Consider the following 18,985-nt stretch of genomic DNA (forward strand, 5'->3'; position numbering starts at 1 on the left):
AGGATAACTTGCACAATTGGTGGTTGACTAATTACTTATTTGCCCCACTGCATATATATACACACTAAAATCTACGCTGAAACTCGCAACCGGAAGACAGATAAAACATGTGTCTGCAGTGATTTGTCTGCCTGACTTCAATGTAGGCAGTCTGGATTCTGGATAATGTGATGTCTGTCTGTTTCATTACGCTCTGCTGGTAAACAAATCACGGTATCCCCGCTTGGTGCCTATGGTTGCCTGGGATAGGCTCCAGAGTCCCCCGCGACTACTGAGTGGTATAGAAAATTGGTGTTGTTAGTGACATGGAATTTAATAAAGATAAGTAGTGGTGGTGGTGGACTTTCGGCTGATCCGCTCTGGGGGTCGCTTGGGAAAAACTGTAGAGTCCCCTGTTAGATTTGTCACACAAGTGTGTGTGGTCATTTTCTGTAGAAAAAATGTAGACAACTCTCATGCTTCCGAAATTGACAAATAACTTCCGATGCGCTGAATGAGAACATTTAGGAATCTGGGTCACTTCATTAGACCAGTTTAAGGATGATTGAGACATTTACCGGCAATGCCGGTAAATGCACGCGCAAGCAAAAACTATGCTCAGTAAGTTTGGTGTGTGTACAGATCACGTGAAGGTGGCTTTGTTCATGACAAACTGCAGCCCTTATTATGCTGCCGCCTTGTAGTATAATTATAGCAAAGTAAGCATGTCTCTTGTTAACATAAAATGATGCTTTGCAAATTCTGCTGACATGAGATGATCGTTACTGCAGGGGTTAATAGACTGCAAACATGATTTTTTTTGCATTATGAACATTTTGTCTGGTTGATTTGTGTTGTTTTTATATTTTGTATTTTATAATTTTATATAGACTTACTCTCATCTGAACCATTGAATCGGTAATTCAGGTTTTTATTATTCAAGAGATCTTTTTTATGGCCACCAGCAATATAAGATTCAAAAGACTTAATAAAATTTGTGCATACCTTTCCGTATTGGGAACTTTAGCCTTGCTTTTGATGGCTAAGTATTTCTCTCTACAGGCACCACAAAGAAGGTAGTAGGGATTTCCACTACCACACTCTCCTCCAAACCAGCCATCTACATAGGAGCCGTTGCTACGGTAGCCTTGCCTGTTGGCACTGCGACCACAACCAGGGTGGCTTTTCTTCATATGTTGATTGAAGTTGGCCACATTTGCTTCGCACAGTTCACATATCACCATTTCATCACGATCATCTGTCTCACAAACGTGCTGTGATGATCAAAAAAGAGAAGAAAAAAAGACACGTTGACGTTAAAACATATTTAAGTAACAGAACAGTATAGTAATTTGAGAATTTATGGAATAGTCTGGTGAACTGTTAGCACCAGTGTAGTGCTGTAGTGCTAGCATTAGTCAATCACTTCCCAAGTAACAGACAACATTCAAGGTGTTACACCTTTTGAGATGTAGAAGAATAATTATGGTCATGGCATCTAGGTCTATGTAAGACCCTAAAAAGGTGCATGAAAAGAATAAAAAAGGCCCAAGAATAGTAACAGCAAAGTAAGCATGCTTATGTAACTAGATTTTGAGTTAGAGGTAATGCAGGACAATTAGGACCTGTCTCATGATGGCAGCTCTCTGTTCAGAGCATAAAGTCACACACCCATGTTGGCCAATCCAGTACCTCCGGGATCCACATTCCCAGAATGTCAGTGTCACTGGAAAGGTCCTGGCCGAACATGACCTCCATTGTCTCTTCGTCCAGGTCCATCTCAAGCTCCTCGTCCAGAAGGTTGAAGTCATAAAGGGCGGCTGGGTCTTGTTGCGGCAGATGGGATGGCACTTCCCTGCGTGACTGGCTGTGTTGGGCCTGCACTGACCGGTACAATCCAGCTTACAGAGAAGAGGAAAAATAATTTAATTTAAGTTGATTTTACCAACTCAACTGTTAGCATTTCAAATTCTCACCAGCTCGGGCAAACAATCTGCGTGCAGCTAGGTCAAAGTGGTGCTTCCTAGAAACAGCAGCACGTCCTCTCAGGGAAACGCCACTGGAGGATGATGGATTGTCTTGCTCTTGTCCCTCTGGACTACAGTGTTACACAAATAATTTATTATTCAAAAACTGACATCATTGCTTTTTGAAGATTCTCACAGAGAGGGGTGGGAAAACTGAAGAACAACAAATTTGATTTGGTTATGATAAAAATGGAAATAATTATAGAATATGACCAATTTAACATAAAATTGTACCTCTCACTAAAGCCCTCCTCTATTTCAGAAGCATCAGCAATGTCTCCAGGAGAAGAAGAATATGAGTTTCTATCCCGAGATTTGCCTCCGGTGGATGCGGTTGCACCTGGACATAGGGTGTCACATGCATCAGTTCCAACACCACTTCCTCTTGTGGGAGGGTCATCATGCCCGTCATCGGTGCCAGGATGCTCTATCATCCACATTGCCAGTACTGTGATGTTCTGGGCATCTGCTTCTCCTCTTGCACCTAGAAAAGAAGAGCTGTCTAACCATTTGATGTATCACACCAGGGAAATAAGATTCAAAATCAGGGGTGGCGAACATGTGGCTCTCGAGCCGCACGTGGCTCCCAGCCAAAATGAATGCAGCTCTTTGCCACGGCAACATCCGGCGTAGTTGATGTGTTAACTCTGGCTAAGTTGGATTTGTTATGCGTGTTGAGCGTGGACACTTAGCTTGAAATGAACACATTGTTGTTATGGTGAATATTATGGGTTTAATTTGTGTGTTTTGTGTGTGTCTGTTTTGGCAGGTCACTGCATGGTTTGGCTCTTTGACACTCAGTTTAAAAATTTTGCTCTTTGTGTCCAACTTGTTCGCTACCCCTGTTGTAAATCTTTGTTGTCTGAATTGTGATCGTAAAAAAAGCAGATTTCTAATAATCTAATAATGAATTAAATATAGTCTACATTAAAATGCAAATAAAAACTCATTAATTAATGAAAAGACTCACCAGTTGCCTCCAAAGCTTTGGTAATTTGGCGCAAGGAAAATCCCATCTCCAACAAGGGTACGGCAATTGCAGGCGGGGGCGGAGATGTTGAAAGCCTGCTACTGGGATCAGATAAAGCTGGAAAAACAAAGTGTCATACTTAGCGGTTAACAGGGATGTAACAATACATGGATGTAGATCAGTGGTTGGCAACCCAAAATGTTGAAAGCCTAATTGAAAGGGAAAAAAATGTCACGAGATGGAAAAATTAAGCCTTATGATGAAGGCAACACTGTATGGAACAATATTATCCTACTCTTAAAATCCATAAGTTGACTACAAATACATCCCGAGCATTCATGATTAAATGTTTATTTTCCCTAAGGTGCATTCTGTAGAGAATGACTCACCATGTGACTGCTCTGTTGTGCGATGGCACCTCAAGTTTAACTTCATAAAAATATTAATGAATTCTGTTTCATTGCTATGATGAAAATCAAGAAATGAAACGATGATATCCGATTTTTTATGTCATTTTGATTTTGAGGATTCGACAAAACAACAACAAAATGGAACGTGTATCAGGTGCTTTTTCACCATCTGTGAAGGGTAGTGGTGGAATTTGGAGATGCAAGCCACTTAAATCTATTTTTGCACCTGGAAATGGCTTTTCACGTGACTCTTTTTGTTATTTGACAACTCACCACAAAGCGAACATTCCGGCAATCCTTCGGCATTGGAAATGAATGCGAATGATTTGGTCCAAGAAACATTGATTCTTCTGTTTTGCGCCGTATCTTTTTTCCCCTTTGGGATCCATGGCCCATCACACAGTGGCCGGTTTGATTACAACAGCGACCTGCCTAGCATTCCGCCCTACTGATAAAAACGTGTGTCGCAGGCTATAACGCAAATCTTCGTTGACAGAAATGTTGAAATATAATATTTATTCTACACATTCTTACAGCATTAGAAAATGTTAGGAACCACACTTGGACACTACCGAAACCACATTAAAACAAAAAATATGTTACTCTCCTCCATCTCAAAACATTTTTTAAAAAGGTCCAGAAAGCCACCAGGGCAGCACTAAAAAGCTGCATGCACCTCCAGAACCTATGGTTGCCGACCCACTATCTATACCAAGTCATCAATTGAATGCGAAACGCTAGAATTGATAAAAGTGCAAAACATTGGTCAAAATTGTCATATTTTAAATAAGCCATTTTGTTGGGAAAAAATGATTCATTCAAATGCTTGAAAATTAATGTCCAGATTGAATAACAGTTCTTGAATTGACTGGAATAGTGGGAGACTGCAATTTCAGATATCAGATAAATTGGTGATATTACAAAACATAAACAGTACAGAAAAAGAATGAATGAATCAGTGGGTACTACATACATTTAAAATTGTAGTGTGCATAACTGCCAACTGTAGTATAAAACTGAGTACAGTAATCCCTCAAATTTTGCAGATTATGTAGACCAGACATGTCCGCAATAATCGCAATAAAAGTAGGATCCCCCCTATTATTACTACCATACTACATGTTTCCGCACCTGTACGAAAAAGTACGCAAGTACAATGCTCAATAAGTGTTTTTTTTAAATGGTACACTTACAGGCATATGAAAAGACTAATGTATTATCTAAATATAACCTTTACATTAAAAAAAATGCAAATATTTAAGTACTGTACTCACAGCGAAAATAGTCCCTCTCCACTTGATTTAAATGCAACAAAAACAGGTTATTGGCAGCTTTAGTCCAAGTCCTCTTCATCAGATTTGAGAGGATTTTTTTTCTAAAGATGGTGGCACATGAGCATGCAGCGGGTTCACGCTCTCCCTACTTGTGCACTCTTCATGGTTTTTGTGTCTTTTCGCAAGTTGTTCGTCAATACCGGACTTTAACATCAATTATAACCGATTGGACTTATTAGGAATTGGTTACCAGCAGGAAATTACGGTTTCTAGCAACATCTATCGCGAACATGGCATCCCTTTGTCTGGTCCCTCACCTCATTCCAGCTTGCCATGGGTAACCCTACCATGGGCACAATGCCCCAGACACCATACACCATAGCTCCTCACCACAAACCCCACCACCACGATAAGGTTGTGGGGGGCAACATATTATCAAATTATATTTTAATTTACTTATTTCACTTCATACTTCAAACGGGCTGCTGCTGTATTAAACAATATGACATTTAGAGTTAAAGTCACGCAAGTATGGGATACTTACAGGTTCCGGTTCTGTTCTGCAGTCTGCTAGGCTGTGAGTCAGGAGAAGTAAGGCTCTGCCGGCGGCAAACGTCATCAGAAGGTGATGTGGGTAAAGATGACACCGGAGGTGTTTGTGCCCGCCGAGTTGAACCCAAGGTGGTTGTAGGGTAGCTGGAGAACATTTGCCTGTGCCAACAGAAAATCAACAGCTTTTTAGAAATAAATATAAAGGTGAATGTGAATATAAATAAATATGTATGTATGTATGTGTGAGTGCGTACACACATACATATATAAATATATATATATATATATACACATACATACATATATTTATATATACACATATATACACACACATATATACATATATATACACATATCCATATATATATATGTATATATATACATATATATGTATATATACACATATATATGTATATATATACATATATACACATACATATATACATACATATACACATACATATATACATACATATACACACACGCACACACACATGTATATATACATAAATACATACATATATATATACACATACATATATATTTATATATATATACACATATATATATATATATATATATATATATTTATATATATATATATACAGTGGCGGTCCGTGCATTTTCTAGTGACGCCTTGAGCAAAAACTATTTTATGGCTATAAAACCTCTACTGCAGCTACAGCTGTGACACACAAAATAATCAATAAATCAATGCACAAAAATGGGGTAAAATCCACTTTCTAGCAGCATTTAATGATTAAATACAAATACTGGAGCTTTTCAGACATTACAACCGGGCCAGGGGGGTGATTTTCCCGGGAAAAGTCAGCGATGAACGTCAATGGCGTACCGGCAAACATTGCCCGAAAATGGGGAAAAATCCAGCCGAAAACAGCATTTATTGATTAAATACAAATACTGGCGCTTTTTAGACATCAGACCCGGGCCCAGAGTATCATTTCCCTGGGAAAAAGACAGTGATGAACGTCGATACGTCCATACGCGAAATGGCAAAAATTGCACAAAAATGGGGTAAAATCCACTTTCTATCAGCATTTGGTGATTAAATACAAATACTGGAGCTTTTCAGACATTACAACCGGGCCAGGGGGGTGATTTTCCCAGGAAAAGACAGCGATGGACGTCCATGGCGAACCGGCAAAAATTGCACTAAAATCCACTTCCTAGCAGCATTTATTGATTAAATACAAACACTGGAGCTTAAATACAAACACTGGAGCTTTTCAGATATTAGAACCGGGCCCGGAGGACGACTTTCTCCGGGAATTTCATACAATTGAAATATTATTTAGGAATATAGCCATATTTGCTCACCAAAAATCCTTTTTAACTGTACACAATATCCATCCTCCTTTCTTTTTTCCTTCTTTTCTATCACCATCGAAGCTAATGCTGAAAGTCGAGCATGTCCTGTCGTTTTTCTGGCATACGTTTTTATTCGATTTAGTGTTGAAAATGTTCGTTCTCTGTTGTGACAGGCTTGCTTGCTTTGGAGTTGTCAGACCTTTCTTAATTATGTCCAGCTTTTTTTCTTGAAAAGTCTGTCTTGAAAATGGCTTTAAATCAACACAATATATTTGCTTCATATCAATCATAGTTGGTGAAAGCGATGACGTAGCCCTACGCCTGCGAGAAGGCATTGTGGTGTTGCCAACTTGAAATCTGATTGGTTAAAGCAACAGTCTTATCGACGTTTGTTTAATGCAGCAGAGCCTGCAGAACTGATTGTGAAGGCCTTAAGCCAGATTTCTGACCCTGGCAACAAATAATGGCTGAAATGTGATTGGTTAAATGCTTCAATATGAAAACACACATCTGGAAGCAGTACAACCAGGTGGAAAAGCAATGAAAGGAAGGTAACAGACAATATGGAATTATTTAATAAGTATTCCTGTACAAAATATAATTAACATCAGTCTGTGATTCAGATATTTCTTAGGCCAGCAGAGAAGGCCTTGAAGGCTCTGACGGTACACCACATATATATATATATGTGTGTGTGTGTGTGTGTGTGTGTTTAAGTTCTATGAAGTTCAGGGCTCATCTCATCTTCTGAACCGCTTTATCCTCATTAGGGTCGCGGGGGGTGCTGGATCCAATCCCAGCTGTTTCCAGGCCAGAGGCGGGGGACACCCTGAATCAGTGGCCAGCCGATTTTATTGCAAATGAATATCGGCTAAAAATATTGGTTATCGGCACCCTCTAACTACTAATAATCGGAATCGGTCCTGAAAAATCCATATCGGTCGATTACTAGTTTTAAGCGTTTTTCAAAGGCAAGCTAAACAACCAAACTGTCAGTCCTTAAACAATGCGACATTATAACATCATTGTATTAGACTTTCAAAATAAAAAATATGCATCTAACCTGAGAAGACTGAGGGGCATGACCCCTGGAGATTCTGTGGCAGGGACAGTCTCAGTGTCCGTGACAGGTGTGGTTGCAGTGGTTGTATCTTCGAGAGAGGAACTCATGAACGAAGTTGTACTGGAGGCAGAGGGACTGGTAGTGACTGGTGTTTGGACAAGCGCCTCGCCCTCTATACCATCGCCTTCACTCTCTGCTTCAATTCTCACACCTAAAGCAGATGTGAAGAAACAGTTATTGCCTCTTATTTTGGTTTCAGGGTGGCAAAAGACTTTTGGGAAACATTACAGTTACAACAATGAAGTGATGTCAGGACAACATGTAAATCGAGATGGCAGAAAATAGTGAAGATGTTTTGTTAAATTGACAACTAAACAAACAAAATACAATGTTAGCGTGTGTAGCTTTTTTAAACATCACACATTACCAACATCATTAAAAACCTGTCTACGAAAAGCAGCATCTGATATGTCCTAATCCCCCAAAACTTTATTTTCTCACCAGGTTTAGCCTTCGTTCCTGTGGATTCCTCCAGCATCCCATTGACCACTAGCTTGTAGATCATGGCTTGTGCTCTCTCCAGGTCTGACAACCCCAGAGCCCGCTTAATGGGGGAGCGCAAGACTGCCCGTTTTACCATATGACGCATGAGAAATTGAAGTGCAGCTCGCATGTCAACCTCTTCTTGGCATAATGGAGATGTGGCAGTGGTATTTGTACTTGAGTTGGCATTGACATCAGCATTGTGTCCAGTGGATTCTGCTAACACCTTAAGGGCGATAAAACATTGGAACTTTATCAGAATTAGTTTTTTGAAACAAATTCAGTACAATAGGAAAATTAACAGAGTCATTCTTTCATGAATTAAAATATGACTGAATTTCAACTGTGAAAAAGTGTTGTTCTGGTGATCGAGTCTTTCAACTAGAGTACCTTTGGTATCAGCAGAAGCTCAGCATACTTGCTACAGCTCAGCAGGACACTGAGGGTCTTCATGGTTCCCAGGTAGAGATAGGAAAGTTGAACAGCATGGATCTCTGATTGGGTGGCACTAAATGAAGGATAGGGCTCATGGCTACGGGAGACATGTTCATGGCCTTTCTTCCTGTTCATCTCAACAGGAGCATGAAAAAGGGTGTCGTTTCCCCCCAGTCCGCTACCACCAGCTGAGGAAATGTAACTCTCAGATTTGGGCGCCACATGTGCCTTGACCTCATCTAAACTATGAGACACACGCAGGTCACAGGTAGTGGAATATTGATCTGCCTCAGCAGTGCAAACACTGTCCTTTAGTTCATTATGTTGTGAAATTTCATTATCTGCTTTGTCTTCATTACTAGCTGATTCATGCCCTGTGGAGTGTGCATTGCGATGCCTCTTGTCATGACGCCGTGCGCTGAGCTTAGAAGCTGTTTCCTCATGGATGCTGGTAAGGTACGTGAGATCCAACAGAAGAGAGGCAGTGAGGCCACGGAACCGTGTGACGTCGAAGGGCAGAGGCTCACAGGGTTCCAAGTTATACAATGGCGTGTCGCTAGGTGACAGAAAAAGTTATGAAGCATTAATTGAAGTGAGTCGAGAATTTAAACAGACAAGGGGAAAAAAAAAATTGGGGGGAATGTTGACAAGGAGAAACTTGGGGATGATAAAAGATACAGGAAGACCACCGACTGTGTCAATAGACATGAATGTTAAATATAAAGCTGATTCCAGAAAAGTTGGGACGCGATAAAATTATGAATAAAAACTGAAAGTAATCATGTGGAAGTCCCTAATTTAAATGAATTAATAATTAATCGTCAAAATGGAACATGGATGGCGGATCAAATGTTTGAATTGAGAAAATGCAAAATTTTAAAAGAGAAATATGTAAAATGGAATGGTTTCAACAAAGTTTGATTGTTATCCCAAGCCTCTGCCATTTCAAATGACTGTGGTCAGGTGTCAATGTATTTACGTCAACAATATTTGATGCTATGTTGTGCAAGTCAAAGCATTTATGTCATCGATGATGTTGTCTAGACAGGATGGCTCTAAACTCAGGTCAGATGGCAGCTGCAAGTAGCATTGGAGTCAGGTGACCATTCCATGCCAACGATCTAGGAGTTATGCGCGTATCATTATCATTTGTTATACATTTGCTACATTTAGTATAAGCTTGCCTGAATTTGAATGCCTTGTTTAGACAAATAGCTGCCATCAATTACCGTATTTACTCGCATATAAGCCGCATTTATCAGACAAAGAGAATGATGACTGAATCGGTACGGCTTATATGCGCATTGAAAGACGACATGCACAAAACTGCAAGGTGACAAAGACGAAACCCCATAACGCAAGACAATGCCCCCGATACGGTCATTCATTTCAAAATAGAGAAAAGATAAACAAACGCTAAACAAAATTTATTTTGACGCTTATGAACCCCAGCAAATACCTGATGGTAATTTCAGCCTCGTCCCACTGCACTTTGGCTGAGGTACTGCCTTCTTTCACCACTCCAAGCAAAGTTGCATGGCGTCCTGTCTGTTTGTGAACACATCGGCCGCCAACCCGAAGGCCGGCATCTGCTCCTCCGACTACAGCTAAAACTGGCCACACCTCTGTGCAGAGAGTAGTTAAGAGGTGCTCTGAAAGCTCGCCTAATCCATGCTGTCGTCCGTGGCGCCCCCTTTCTTCCTCAGTCTTAGTAGGTGGTTCTTGACTTTCTCGCTGGGTGTCGTGCTCTTCACGACTCTGCACTGAGCGACTCTTTTTCAGCCTTTGACCACAGATGCTAGCGGAGGCACCTGCTGACTCTCTGAAGCAGGGTTTGATTTTTTGAAGACGTTCAATCATGGTTTTGTTAATACGTTGTGTCCAATCATTACTGCGGTGTAAGATTCGGATTAACTGTACGGTAGCCTCAGCCAGGACAGTTGCCATTGGACTACAAACTGGGTCTCCGGGCAAAAGTTCTCTCGGTGTACCCCGCATCTGCATGTCACAGATCTTAACCTAGAATGATTTAAAACAGTAGAGAACATAAGGCAATAAAATATACACTTAGATTTCTGAAGTAAATACTGAACAATATAATCTTATACAGTAATATCTTGACATACAAGTGCCCCGACATACGAGGAATTTGAGATACTGGGCAGAGCGTTGTATTTTTACAGTGTTTTTTTGCGTTGGTCAGTGCAGAATTAAAGGAAACACAATGGTCCAAAGCAATGAAGGGTAGTGCGAAGAAAAGGCGTAAGATGACAATCGATATTAAATAATCAAAAAACATGAGTAGTGTACACATGACTGAGATGGCTCGTCAATATGTATGGAGAAGCAGGAAGTTTGCATCGAAGCTGCGGTGGAATACATTAACCTCTTTGCCTTGGTTATTGCACAAGAAGGTTGAAATTTAGTGTAACGTAAGATTAAAACTTTTTTAAATCTGTGTGTATAGGAATCTAAGTTCATTTAAATTGAATTTAAAGTTTACTTTACAAGCACATCCGTCAAGTCTCTCTCTCTCTCCCATCCGCAAACTCCGCGTTGCATTGAATAATGTCTCATTTTATTATTAAACATCATAACCACTAGTTATTTGTTTCTCTGTTAGTAGATGGCGAATTACAACCCTTAAACATGTTTTTACATTGTAATATCCTGTTTTGTTGGGTGTTTTCTTCCGAGGGTGGGAGCAAATTAATTTGAATTTAGTTCATTTCTATGGGAAACATTGATTTGAGATACGAGTAAATCAACATACGAGCTCAGTCCCAGAACGCATTAAGCTCGTATCTCAAGGTATGTCATTGTATTATGGAATGGTGAAATATTATTCTACTTTCATTCACTGAATTATCAGCTTGGGAAGGGAACACATCGACCTTCACAGAAATAAACATTCAAGTGCCATTGACTACAGGTTATGGCACAGTCATTTTCAGATCAGTGTCACCTGACTATAAAAAGAATAGGCAAGTAAAAACAAAATAATCTCATCTTTCTTTTATAAAACAGTAGTTAGGGTGCCCTTTACTCTTACCTTTTCCCCTGGGTTACTGCTGTAGAACATCACGCAAGGGTAGAGTTCTGCAGCATCCACATCCTCAAAGGCTAATTTGGGTTCCTGTCAAATCAAGTAGTATATGTATATATACATATATATACACACATACATATACGTATATATCACGCCAAAGTGCACTTCTCAAAAGATGGTGTGCAAATATTATTGTATGTTAACTTTTCTCCACCAAAATACATTTGAATGTAGACATATTTCAAGAAATTACTTCAAAAGTAAAAAAATATATAATGCATTCAGACCTGTGGAAACCATCACCTCCTCTTACCTCTCCGTTCTTTGCAAATGAGATGGTTCTGGCCTCCATATCCAAAACACAAGTGATGAAATCTCCTTGTGTAAAACTGCTAAGTGTTAGGGTTTGTTCCCCATTATGATAGAGATTTCCACTGTATGCACGATATAACCACATATCTGATGTGGTGCGATGGTTGAAGTCATGGACTGGCCAACGTGAAACACCTACACATGTGCCCTCATTGCCTCGGTTCTCCTTCACTATGTAAAACTAGAGTGGATGAGAAAAAAATACATCATGAATCCAAAGTAGCTCACAATAAAACAATTGTGCCATAATTAGGTAACCCCCTTTTCATTTGTTTCTAAATACATTGATTTTTTATCTATAAAGTCATAAAAACAATTCTAATTTCTGAAAACAGTACTAAATAAGTAAATAAATAAGTAGTAATCAAACGTATAGAGTAATCCTTCGAATATTGCGGTTAATGTAGACCAGACATGGCCGCGATAAACGAAAAACCGCGAAGTAGGAGCACCCCCATTATAACTAACGTTTTTTTTCTTCTTCAGTGCTGAGTCCTGGAAGGCAAGCGGAATTGAGCGGGGATTGATGCATGTCGCGAGTTACAATGGATTGTGGATGACTGGGCTCAAGTGTCGGCCAGCACTGTTGTTCGAGCTTTCGCCAAAGCTGGAACCAAGTTCCCGGAATACACAACTCTGAATGACAGTGGAGCCCAGCATGTTAAACGCTGAACTCTTTATACCAGAGTATCTTTTACCTCAATAAAGCATTATCAAACTTAGTTTTGCTCATGCTGTCTTTAAAAAACATGCTAGTGGCTAGCCTAACATATGCTAGCATAACATATGCTAGCATAACATATGCTAGCATAACATACGCTAGCCTAGTGTCATGCTAGCGCATTTTCTGAGGAAGTGTCTAATGTATTGACAAAAAACAGAAAATATACTCGCAAATGAGGCTGCTCCCTATCACAGGGTGCATTTTATAGGTGTGAAAATACGGTAATCATCTATAAAATACCAGAATATATTGTGCTGGCAACGACTACGCAGCTGGCTGGACTGACTTGTGGTCTACTCATATATTTCTACCAGTTTGAGAACATAGTCTGAGTCAATGTGATTTGTTGGGGTTTGAAGCAAATTTTGGCCATCAATACATTTTTACCTTCATATCTGGAATGCAAATAGATCCTACGATAGAATATTTATTTTATTTCCCACTACAGTGGTACCTCGTCACACGACCGCTCGTCATACAATTTTCTGGTTTTACGACGGAAATTTCGATCGAATAATTCGCCCGTCATGCGATCAAAATTTCGTGATGCGACCAAGCTTTTTTGCATATCTTTCGTATATAACAATATCTACGAGCACTGAACGATTAATTTAGACGAGTTTCTCCTCCTTCGCATCGACCAGGAAACGCACAACGCGCATGCGCGGGCAAAAAGAGGGCTTTCTGGGTAATGAAGTATACTCGTGCACACAACGCCGATAGGCAATGGCACTCTTTCTCAGAATGAAACTTCATTACCCACAATCAATACGTGGGTAAGCTGAGCTGTTGCATTTCCTGTTATTTTTATTATCTAATACGAGGAGTATTATATTACTTCTCGTTCGCTGCTCCTAAGAACATCAGCGGCACTGGCTCGCAATTCCCTCTTTGTAATATTTCTGGTCGCAACTCTCTCTCATAGGCGCCGTTCAAAGCGGTTGCATACAGAGCCATTTCAACGAGGGAGTTGCGAGCCGGTCTTTATGAGCAGCGGAGCGATTGCTAAAATGTACTACAAGACTATTTCTCGTTGACAAGTGGTCGTGGGTTATCCTATTGTGAGGACATTTGTGTGAATCATTTTCGGAATATTTTGAAGGGAATACGTAGTACAACAGCAAACAGCCCATCGATAGCGAACGTGAGGGTGGAGGCGTGGTAAACCGCCAACCCGGAAAACGAAGGTAACAAAAGATTACAACAAAATTAGAATTTAGTTTTGTGTAAAGTTACATTAAAACGTATGTTTGAGTGTCTGTATATATTAATCAAAGTTAATTTAAATTTGTTTGTTCCGTTTACGGGTGCGTTGTCGCGGAAAAAAAACGAACCCCACCTCCCCAAACGTCTCTGTCTCCCGTCGGCGAAATCTGCCCAATTTTAGTTAGATTAAACACATTTTATTACTATTAAACCACTAGTTATGTGTTACTTTGTTAATATATGGCGAATTAGAAGAAATAAAACATTTTTTCCAATCCAATATCCTGTTTCTGTTGTTTTTTCAGAGAGTTGGAACAAATTAATTTGTTTTCCATTCATTTCAATGGGAAACGTCCGCTCGAGTTACGAGAATCTCGTCATACGATCTCAGTCTCGGAACGGATTACGATCGTATGTCGAGGTACCACTGTATTTGATTAAAGATATATTATATATAATAAATATTCATGGGAAACTGTAATGATAGTATTTTTGCATTTTTTTCAAAATTTTTGTCCACTACATGTCAATAGAAATAAGGGAAAATATTAGCATTTTACCTTCCATTGGTAGCACCCAGAAGAAATTCCAGTCGACGCCAATCCATAGCCTTTACCCCCACTACCATGTGTCAGACCTTGGCCATTTTCCACCACACAACACTGAGCCTTCTCTGGGTCAAAAGAGACTTCTTGAATAGGAAGGTTTTCCTCCTCTTCTTCAGCCTCGCCCTGTCAAAATTTAGTATAGTATATCAATGGCGCAAGTAAATACAAACTGAGCCATTTTATGGCAATAACTTTGCTTCACTCTCAACCTGTAATCTCATTCCAAATACTTTTTCCTTAATCTGGGCGGAGTGCCTGGCTTGAGCAATAGGAGCTTCCCACATGCAGTCAGAGAGAAGAGAAAAGAGCCGCTCAACAACCTGGATGGGAAATAGTCAATGTTTTTTATAAAACAAGTATAACATATCTATGAGTCAATTGCCCGTGTTTGCTTTCAGGAGCGCTCTCAAATTAATGACCGTAAATTTAAAAAAATAAAATTAAATTTGCTCAGCAGAGCAATGGAACAATTCTATGTTTTAGAAGGTGAAGCTTTTGGCAAAGTTTAAAAGTTAGTGATAAAACTAGAGATATTTAACATAAAATATAATTGTCTAACTACTAACACTCCGTTTGTCCTAAAGTGATTCAAAAACAAGGTTAACTAAAAGGCATACCTGTGTCATTTGGTCATCCTCTATATTGGCCTCACATGAAGGTAGAACTGCTTCCAAAACATGAAGTGCAAGAAGCCGTGTTCTTAAGTTCCCCACCAGAGGTACTCCTAGAGTTTACAGTGCTTTATATGTGAGTTGTCTCATTGGTCATCACTAATTTATTAACAAAAGATGGTCTTACCAGAGCAGCATTTCTGTGCCGCAATATTAAGCAGCACTTCTGTCCATTTTGGAGAAGCCATTTTAGACTGAATAGCTTTGGAAGATACTACCCTCCTTAAGAATACCAAAAAGTCTCCCAAGTGTAGCTCAGCAGTGTGTTGTTTGCGTAGTAAAGCTGGAAAACAGTTACCTTCAATAAAAAAAGTTTTCAAACAGACACTGCACTATTCAATTTTATTACTAAGAGTTTTAAAACAGATACTGGAAAGAGTGACGTGTTCCAAATATTTGATCACCTCGGAAGTCTTTCTTCTCAGAGTCAGAAGAGTCATCTTGTTTGGTTTCTTCTTGGTATTTTTCAGAAGACAGAACACTAACTCCTGCCTGGGATAGAAGATTCTTCAACTGGCTGCAAAGGAGGTCCAGCAAAGACTGGACAACTTTCGGACTCAATTTGTCTGCATATGTCCTGAAAAATCATGCCCAATGTAATTGAAAATGCTTGTTTTCCATGGCTGCCATTGTGTTCACTCTCTATAAACCACATATTACCCTGTGCTGATGGCCAGTATCTGCAGCAACCGTGTAGAGGCCACCTTGAGAGCAGTGCTGAGTTGGGATACTCCTGATTTGTGTAAGAGCTGGAGGGGTTGGCCCAGCATTGTGTCTGTTCCACATAACTGGGATAGCACATTGAGGAGCCCGCTAGAAATTGCCAGTGAAACATCTACAGGCTGGTAGCGCACACTTAGTGCAAAGACAGTGACAAGCAGAAGACGCTGCTGGGCTTCTAAATTGAAGAAAATCATAAAAGTAAAATTTTAAGACTGTGCACTGGCAAAAAGAAACCACTCAACAATATTATTCATTCATTAAATTTCCATACCAGGCATCCTATAGGAATTTTCATCTGGGTTTTCTTTTTTACCTGTGTGGTGTTTGTTGGCCTGCAATGCTCGCTCCAGTGTTACAGATAGTTGCTGGTAAATCTTATGAACTGCTGTCTGTATTTCCAACTGAAGGCTTCTCTTAGCTGTTTTTACACCATCCTGTGTTAAAATAGAATTTACATGTTAAATAAAGAAACTAGTACCGTATTTTCACGACTATAAGGCGGACTAAAAAGTCTTAAATTTTCTCCAAAATAGACAGGGCGCCTTATAATGCGGAGCGCCGTGTGTAAGCTCTAAAGCCTGACTGAGAGCACTTCTTGCCAACACCTTCTTTTATAGAGAGAAGGTGGACGTGGATGGGATCAGACGCTAAAGGCACGCCCCTACAAGGTACCCGTATATAGTGTGGGCATGTGTTTATTGCAAAACAATTTTGGTTTGGTTTCTAAGGCCCCCCGAAAATGAATATCATACACGCCTACGAAGCTCAGTTCAAACTTCAAGTCATCAATTATGCAGGGGAACATGGGAATAGAGCAGCCGCGAGGGAATTTTAGATCAACGAATCCATGGTTAGCAAATGGAGGATGCAGGAGAACGAGCTTCGCCAAGTCAAGAAGAAGAAGCTGAGTTGATTTGCCCGTGCCCATCTCGCAGTAGCGGTGAAAAACCAAGTCACGAAGATGAACTCCGAGCTTGCCGTCATTCCCGGAGGCTTAACTAAAGCGCCTAGCTAGTTACGCCACTATTTGCGAATGGATTGTGGCCGCCTGGACGAACGTGTCTGCTTGCACTGTTGTTAAAGGCACTAACAACAGATGCTTGAAAACCGCTGGACATCAGCATCAACCGGGCGTTCAAAGCAAAGTTGCGAGCGGCATGGGAACAATGGATGATAGGTGGCGAACACAGCTTTACGAAGGGTGGCAGGCAGCGCCGGGCTAGTTACGCCACTACAGTGGTACCTCGACCTACGAGCAGCTCTACCTACGAGATGCTCGAGATACGATGAAAATTTCGATCAAATAATTCGCCCTAGATACGAGAACAAATTCGAAATGCGAGAAAGCCAGGTGGCCATGACATGAGAGGCTGTTTATCATTGTAGCGCACTGTCTTTTTTTGCGGCATCTCTTTCGTGTATAACAGATATCTACGAACACTGAACGATTTATTCAGACGAGTTTCTCCTACGCATGGACCAGAAAACGCACAACGCGCACGCGCGGGCAAAAAGAGGGCTTTCTGGATAATGAAGTATACTCGTGCAAACCAATAGCCAATGGCACCCTTTCTCAGAATAAAACTTCATTACCCCCAATCAATACGTGTGTAGGCTGTTTTTTCTTCCTTAGCCTGTTAGCTCCCGCGATCGCTCATTCAAGACTACTTCTCGTTAGCAAGTGGTCGTGCGTTATCCTATTGTGAGGACATTTGTGTGCATCATTTTCAGAATATTTTTAAGGGAATACAACAGCAAACAGCCCATCGATAGCGAGCGTGAGGGTGGAGGCGTGGCAAACAGCTAACCTGGAAAACGAAGGTAAAAAAATTAAAACAAAATTTGAATTCAGCTTTGTGTAAAGTTACATTAAACGTATGTTTGAGTGTCTGTATATATTAATCCGAGTTAATTTAAATTAGTTTGTTCCGTTACGAGTGCGTTATCGTGGAAAGATGTTGTTCGAGGTTTTGCCAAAGCCGGCACAGCTTTACGAAGAGTAGGAGGCAGCGCCGGGCTAGTTACGCCACTATATTCGAATGAAATGTGGCTGCTTGGACTAACGTGTCTGCTTGCACTATTGTTCGAGCTTTTGCCAAAGCCGGCATCATTTCTGTGGAGCCAAATGGCAATGACAGTGACTCTGACAACGAAGAGAGGGAACCCGGCGTTTTTGATGAATCATTTGGAGAATTGTTCAACTCGGACACAGAAAATGAGGACTTTGATGGATTTGTGGGTGATGATTGATTAAAAAAACGTGAGTACATTGTAAAATGGCTAAATAAAGTACAACCGAACTCAATTTTGCTTCCATTGCCTTTTTAAAAACGTGTTTTTCGCGCGTGTCCGTATGTTTAAGCTGGTGTATGTTTTGCCATGCCTGGCTGCACCTTTAAATGCGGTGCGTCTTGTGTGTGTCAAATACAGAAATAGCACTTGTTACTGACACTGCACCTTTAAATGCGGTGCGCCATACTTAACTTAAAATTCAGCTAAGAGTAAATGTAGTGTATTCTGTAAAAAAAAAGAGCTTATTGTCATGGTTTTTATTTCATATTACAGTGGTACCTCGACATACGAGCGTAATTCGTTCCGAGACTGAGATCGTATGACGAGGTTCTCGTAACTCGAGCGGACGTTTCCCATTGAAATGAATGGAAAAAAATTTAATTCGTTCCAGCCCTCTGAAAAAACACCAAAAACAGGATATTGGCTTGGAAAAATGTTTTATTTTATTTAATTCCCCATCTATTAACAAAGTAACACATAACTAGTGGTTTAATAGAAATAAAGTGTTTAATCTAACTAAAATTGGGCGGATTTCGCCGAGGGGAGAGGGGCACAAAAGGGGCGGGGGGCTTCGGTTTTTTTTCCTACACAACGCACTCGTAAACAGAACAAACACTCCACCCTCACGTTCGCTATCGATGGGCTGTTTGCTGTCGTACTATTCCCTTCAAAATATTCCGAAAATGATGCACACAAATGTCCTCACAATCGGATAACGCACGACCACTTGCCAACGAGCAGCAGTCTTTTATCAGCGA

At 40.4% G+C, this 18,985-nt stretch overlaps 1 protein-coding gene across 8 annotated transcripts in view; it reads right to left on the minus strand.

The window, feature by feature from the left end:
* Positions 1 to 18,985, minus strand: part of herc1 (HECT and RLD domain containing E3 ubiquitin protein ligase family member 1) — a 136,903-nt gene that overhangs the window by 47,541 nt on the left and 70,377 nt on the right. For 3 of the 8 annotated variants that reach the window (XM_077586910.1, XM_077586900.1, XM_077586865.1), the window contains exons 28-46: positions 16,249 to 16,369; positions 15,873 to 16,110; positions 15,617 to 15,789; positions 15,340 to 15,495; positions 15,159 to 15,265; positions 14,751 to 14,861; positions 14,494 to 14,664; positions 11,945 to 12,184; positions 11,635 to 11,718; positions 10,042 to 10,601; positions 8,538 to 9,138; positions 8,106 to 8,373; positions 7,605 to 7,815; positions 5,205 to 5,371; positions 2,977 to 3,093; positions 2,241 to 2,490; positions 1,956 to 2,077; positions 1,651 to 1,880; positions 985 to 1,253 (exon numbers count right to left, since the gene is read on the minus strand). In XM_077586910.1, the coding sequence (XP_077443036.1) occupies positions 985 to 1,253; positions 1,651 to 1,880; positions 1,956 to 2,077; positions 2,241 to 2,490; positions 2,977 to 3,093; positions 5,205 to 5,371; positions 7,605 to 7,815; positions 8,106 to 8,373; positions 8,538 to 9,138; positions 10,042 to 10,601; positions 11,635 to 11,718; positions 11,945 to 12,184; positions 14,494 to 14,664; positions 14,751 to 14,861; positions 15,159 to 15,265; positions 15,340 to 15,495; positions 15,617 to 15,789; positions 15,873 to 16,110; positions 16,249 to 16,369 (4,196 nt within the window). Of the gene's footprint in view, positions 1 to 984; positions 1,254 to 1,650; positions 1,881 to 1,955; positions 2,078 to 2,240; positions 2,491 to 2,976; positions 3,094 to 5,204; positions 5,372 to 7,604; positions 7,816 to 8,105; positions 8,374 to 8,537; positions 9,139 to 10,041; positions 10,602 to 11,634; positions 11,719 to 11,944; positions 12,185 to 14,493; positions 14,665 to 14,750; positions 14,862 to 15,158; positions 15,266 to 15,339; positions 15,511 to 15,616; positions 15,790 to 15,872; positions 16,111 to 16,248; positions 16,370 to 18,985 lie in introns of all 8 variants that reach the window. The other 5 variants (XM_077586892.1, XM_077586857.1, XM_077586851.1 and 2 more) reach the window with 3 other exon arrangements.

The sequence above is a fragment of the Stigmatopora argus genome, chromosome 2, assembly GCF_051989625.1.
Source record: "Stigmatopora argus isolate UIUO_Sarg chromosome 2, RoL_Sarg_1.0, whole genome shotgun sequence".
Taxonomy (NCBI): domain Eukaryota; kingdom Metazoa; phylum Chordata; class Actinopteri; order Syngnathiformes; family Syngnathidae; genus Stigmatopora; species Stigmatopora argus.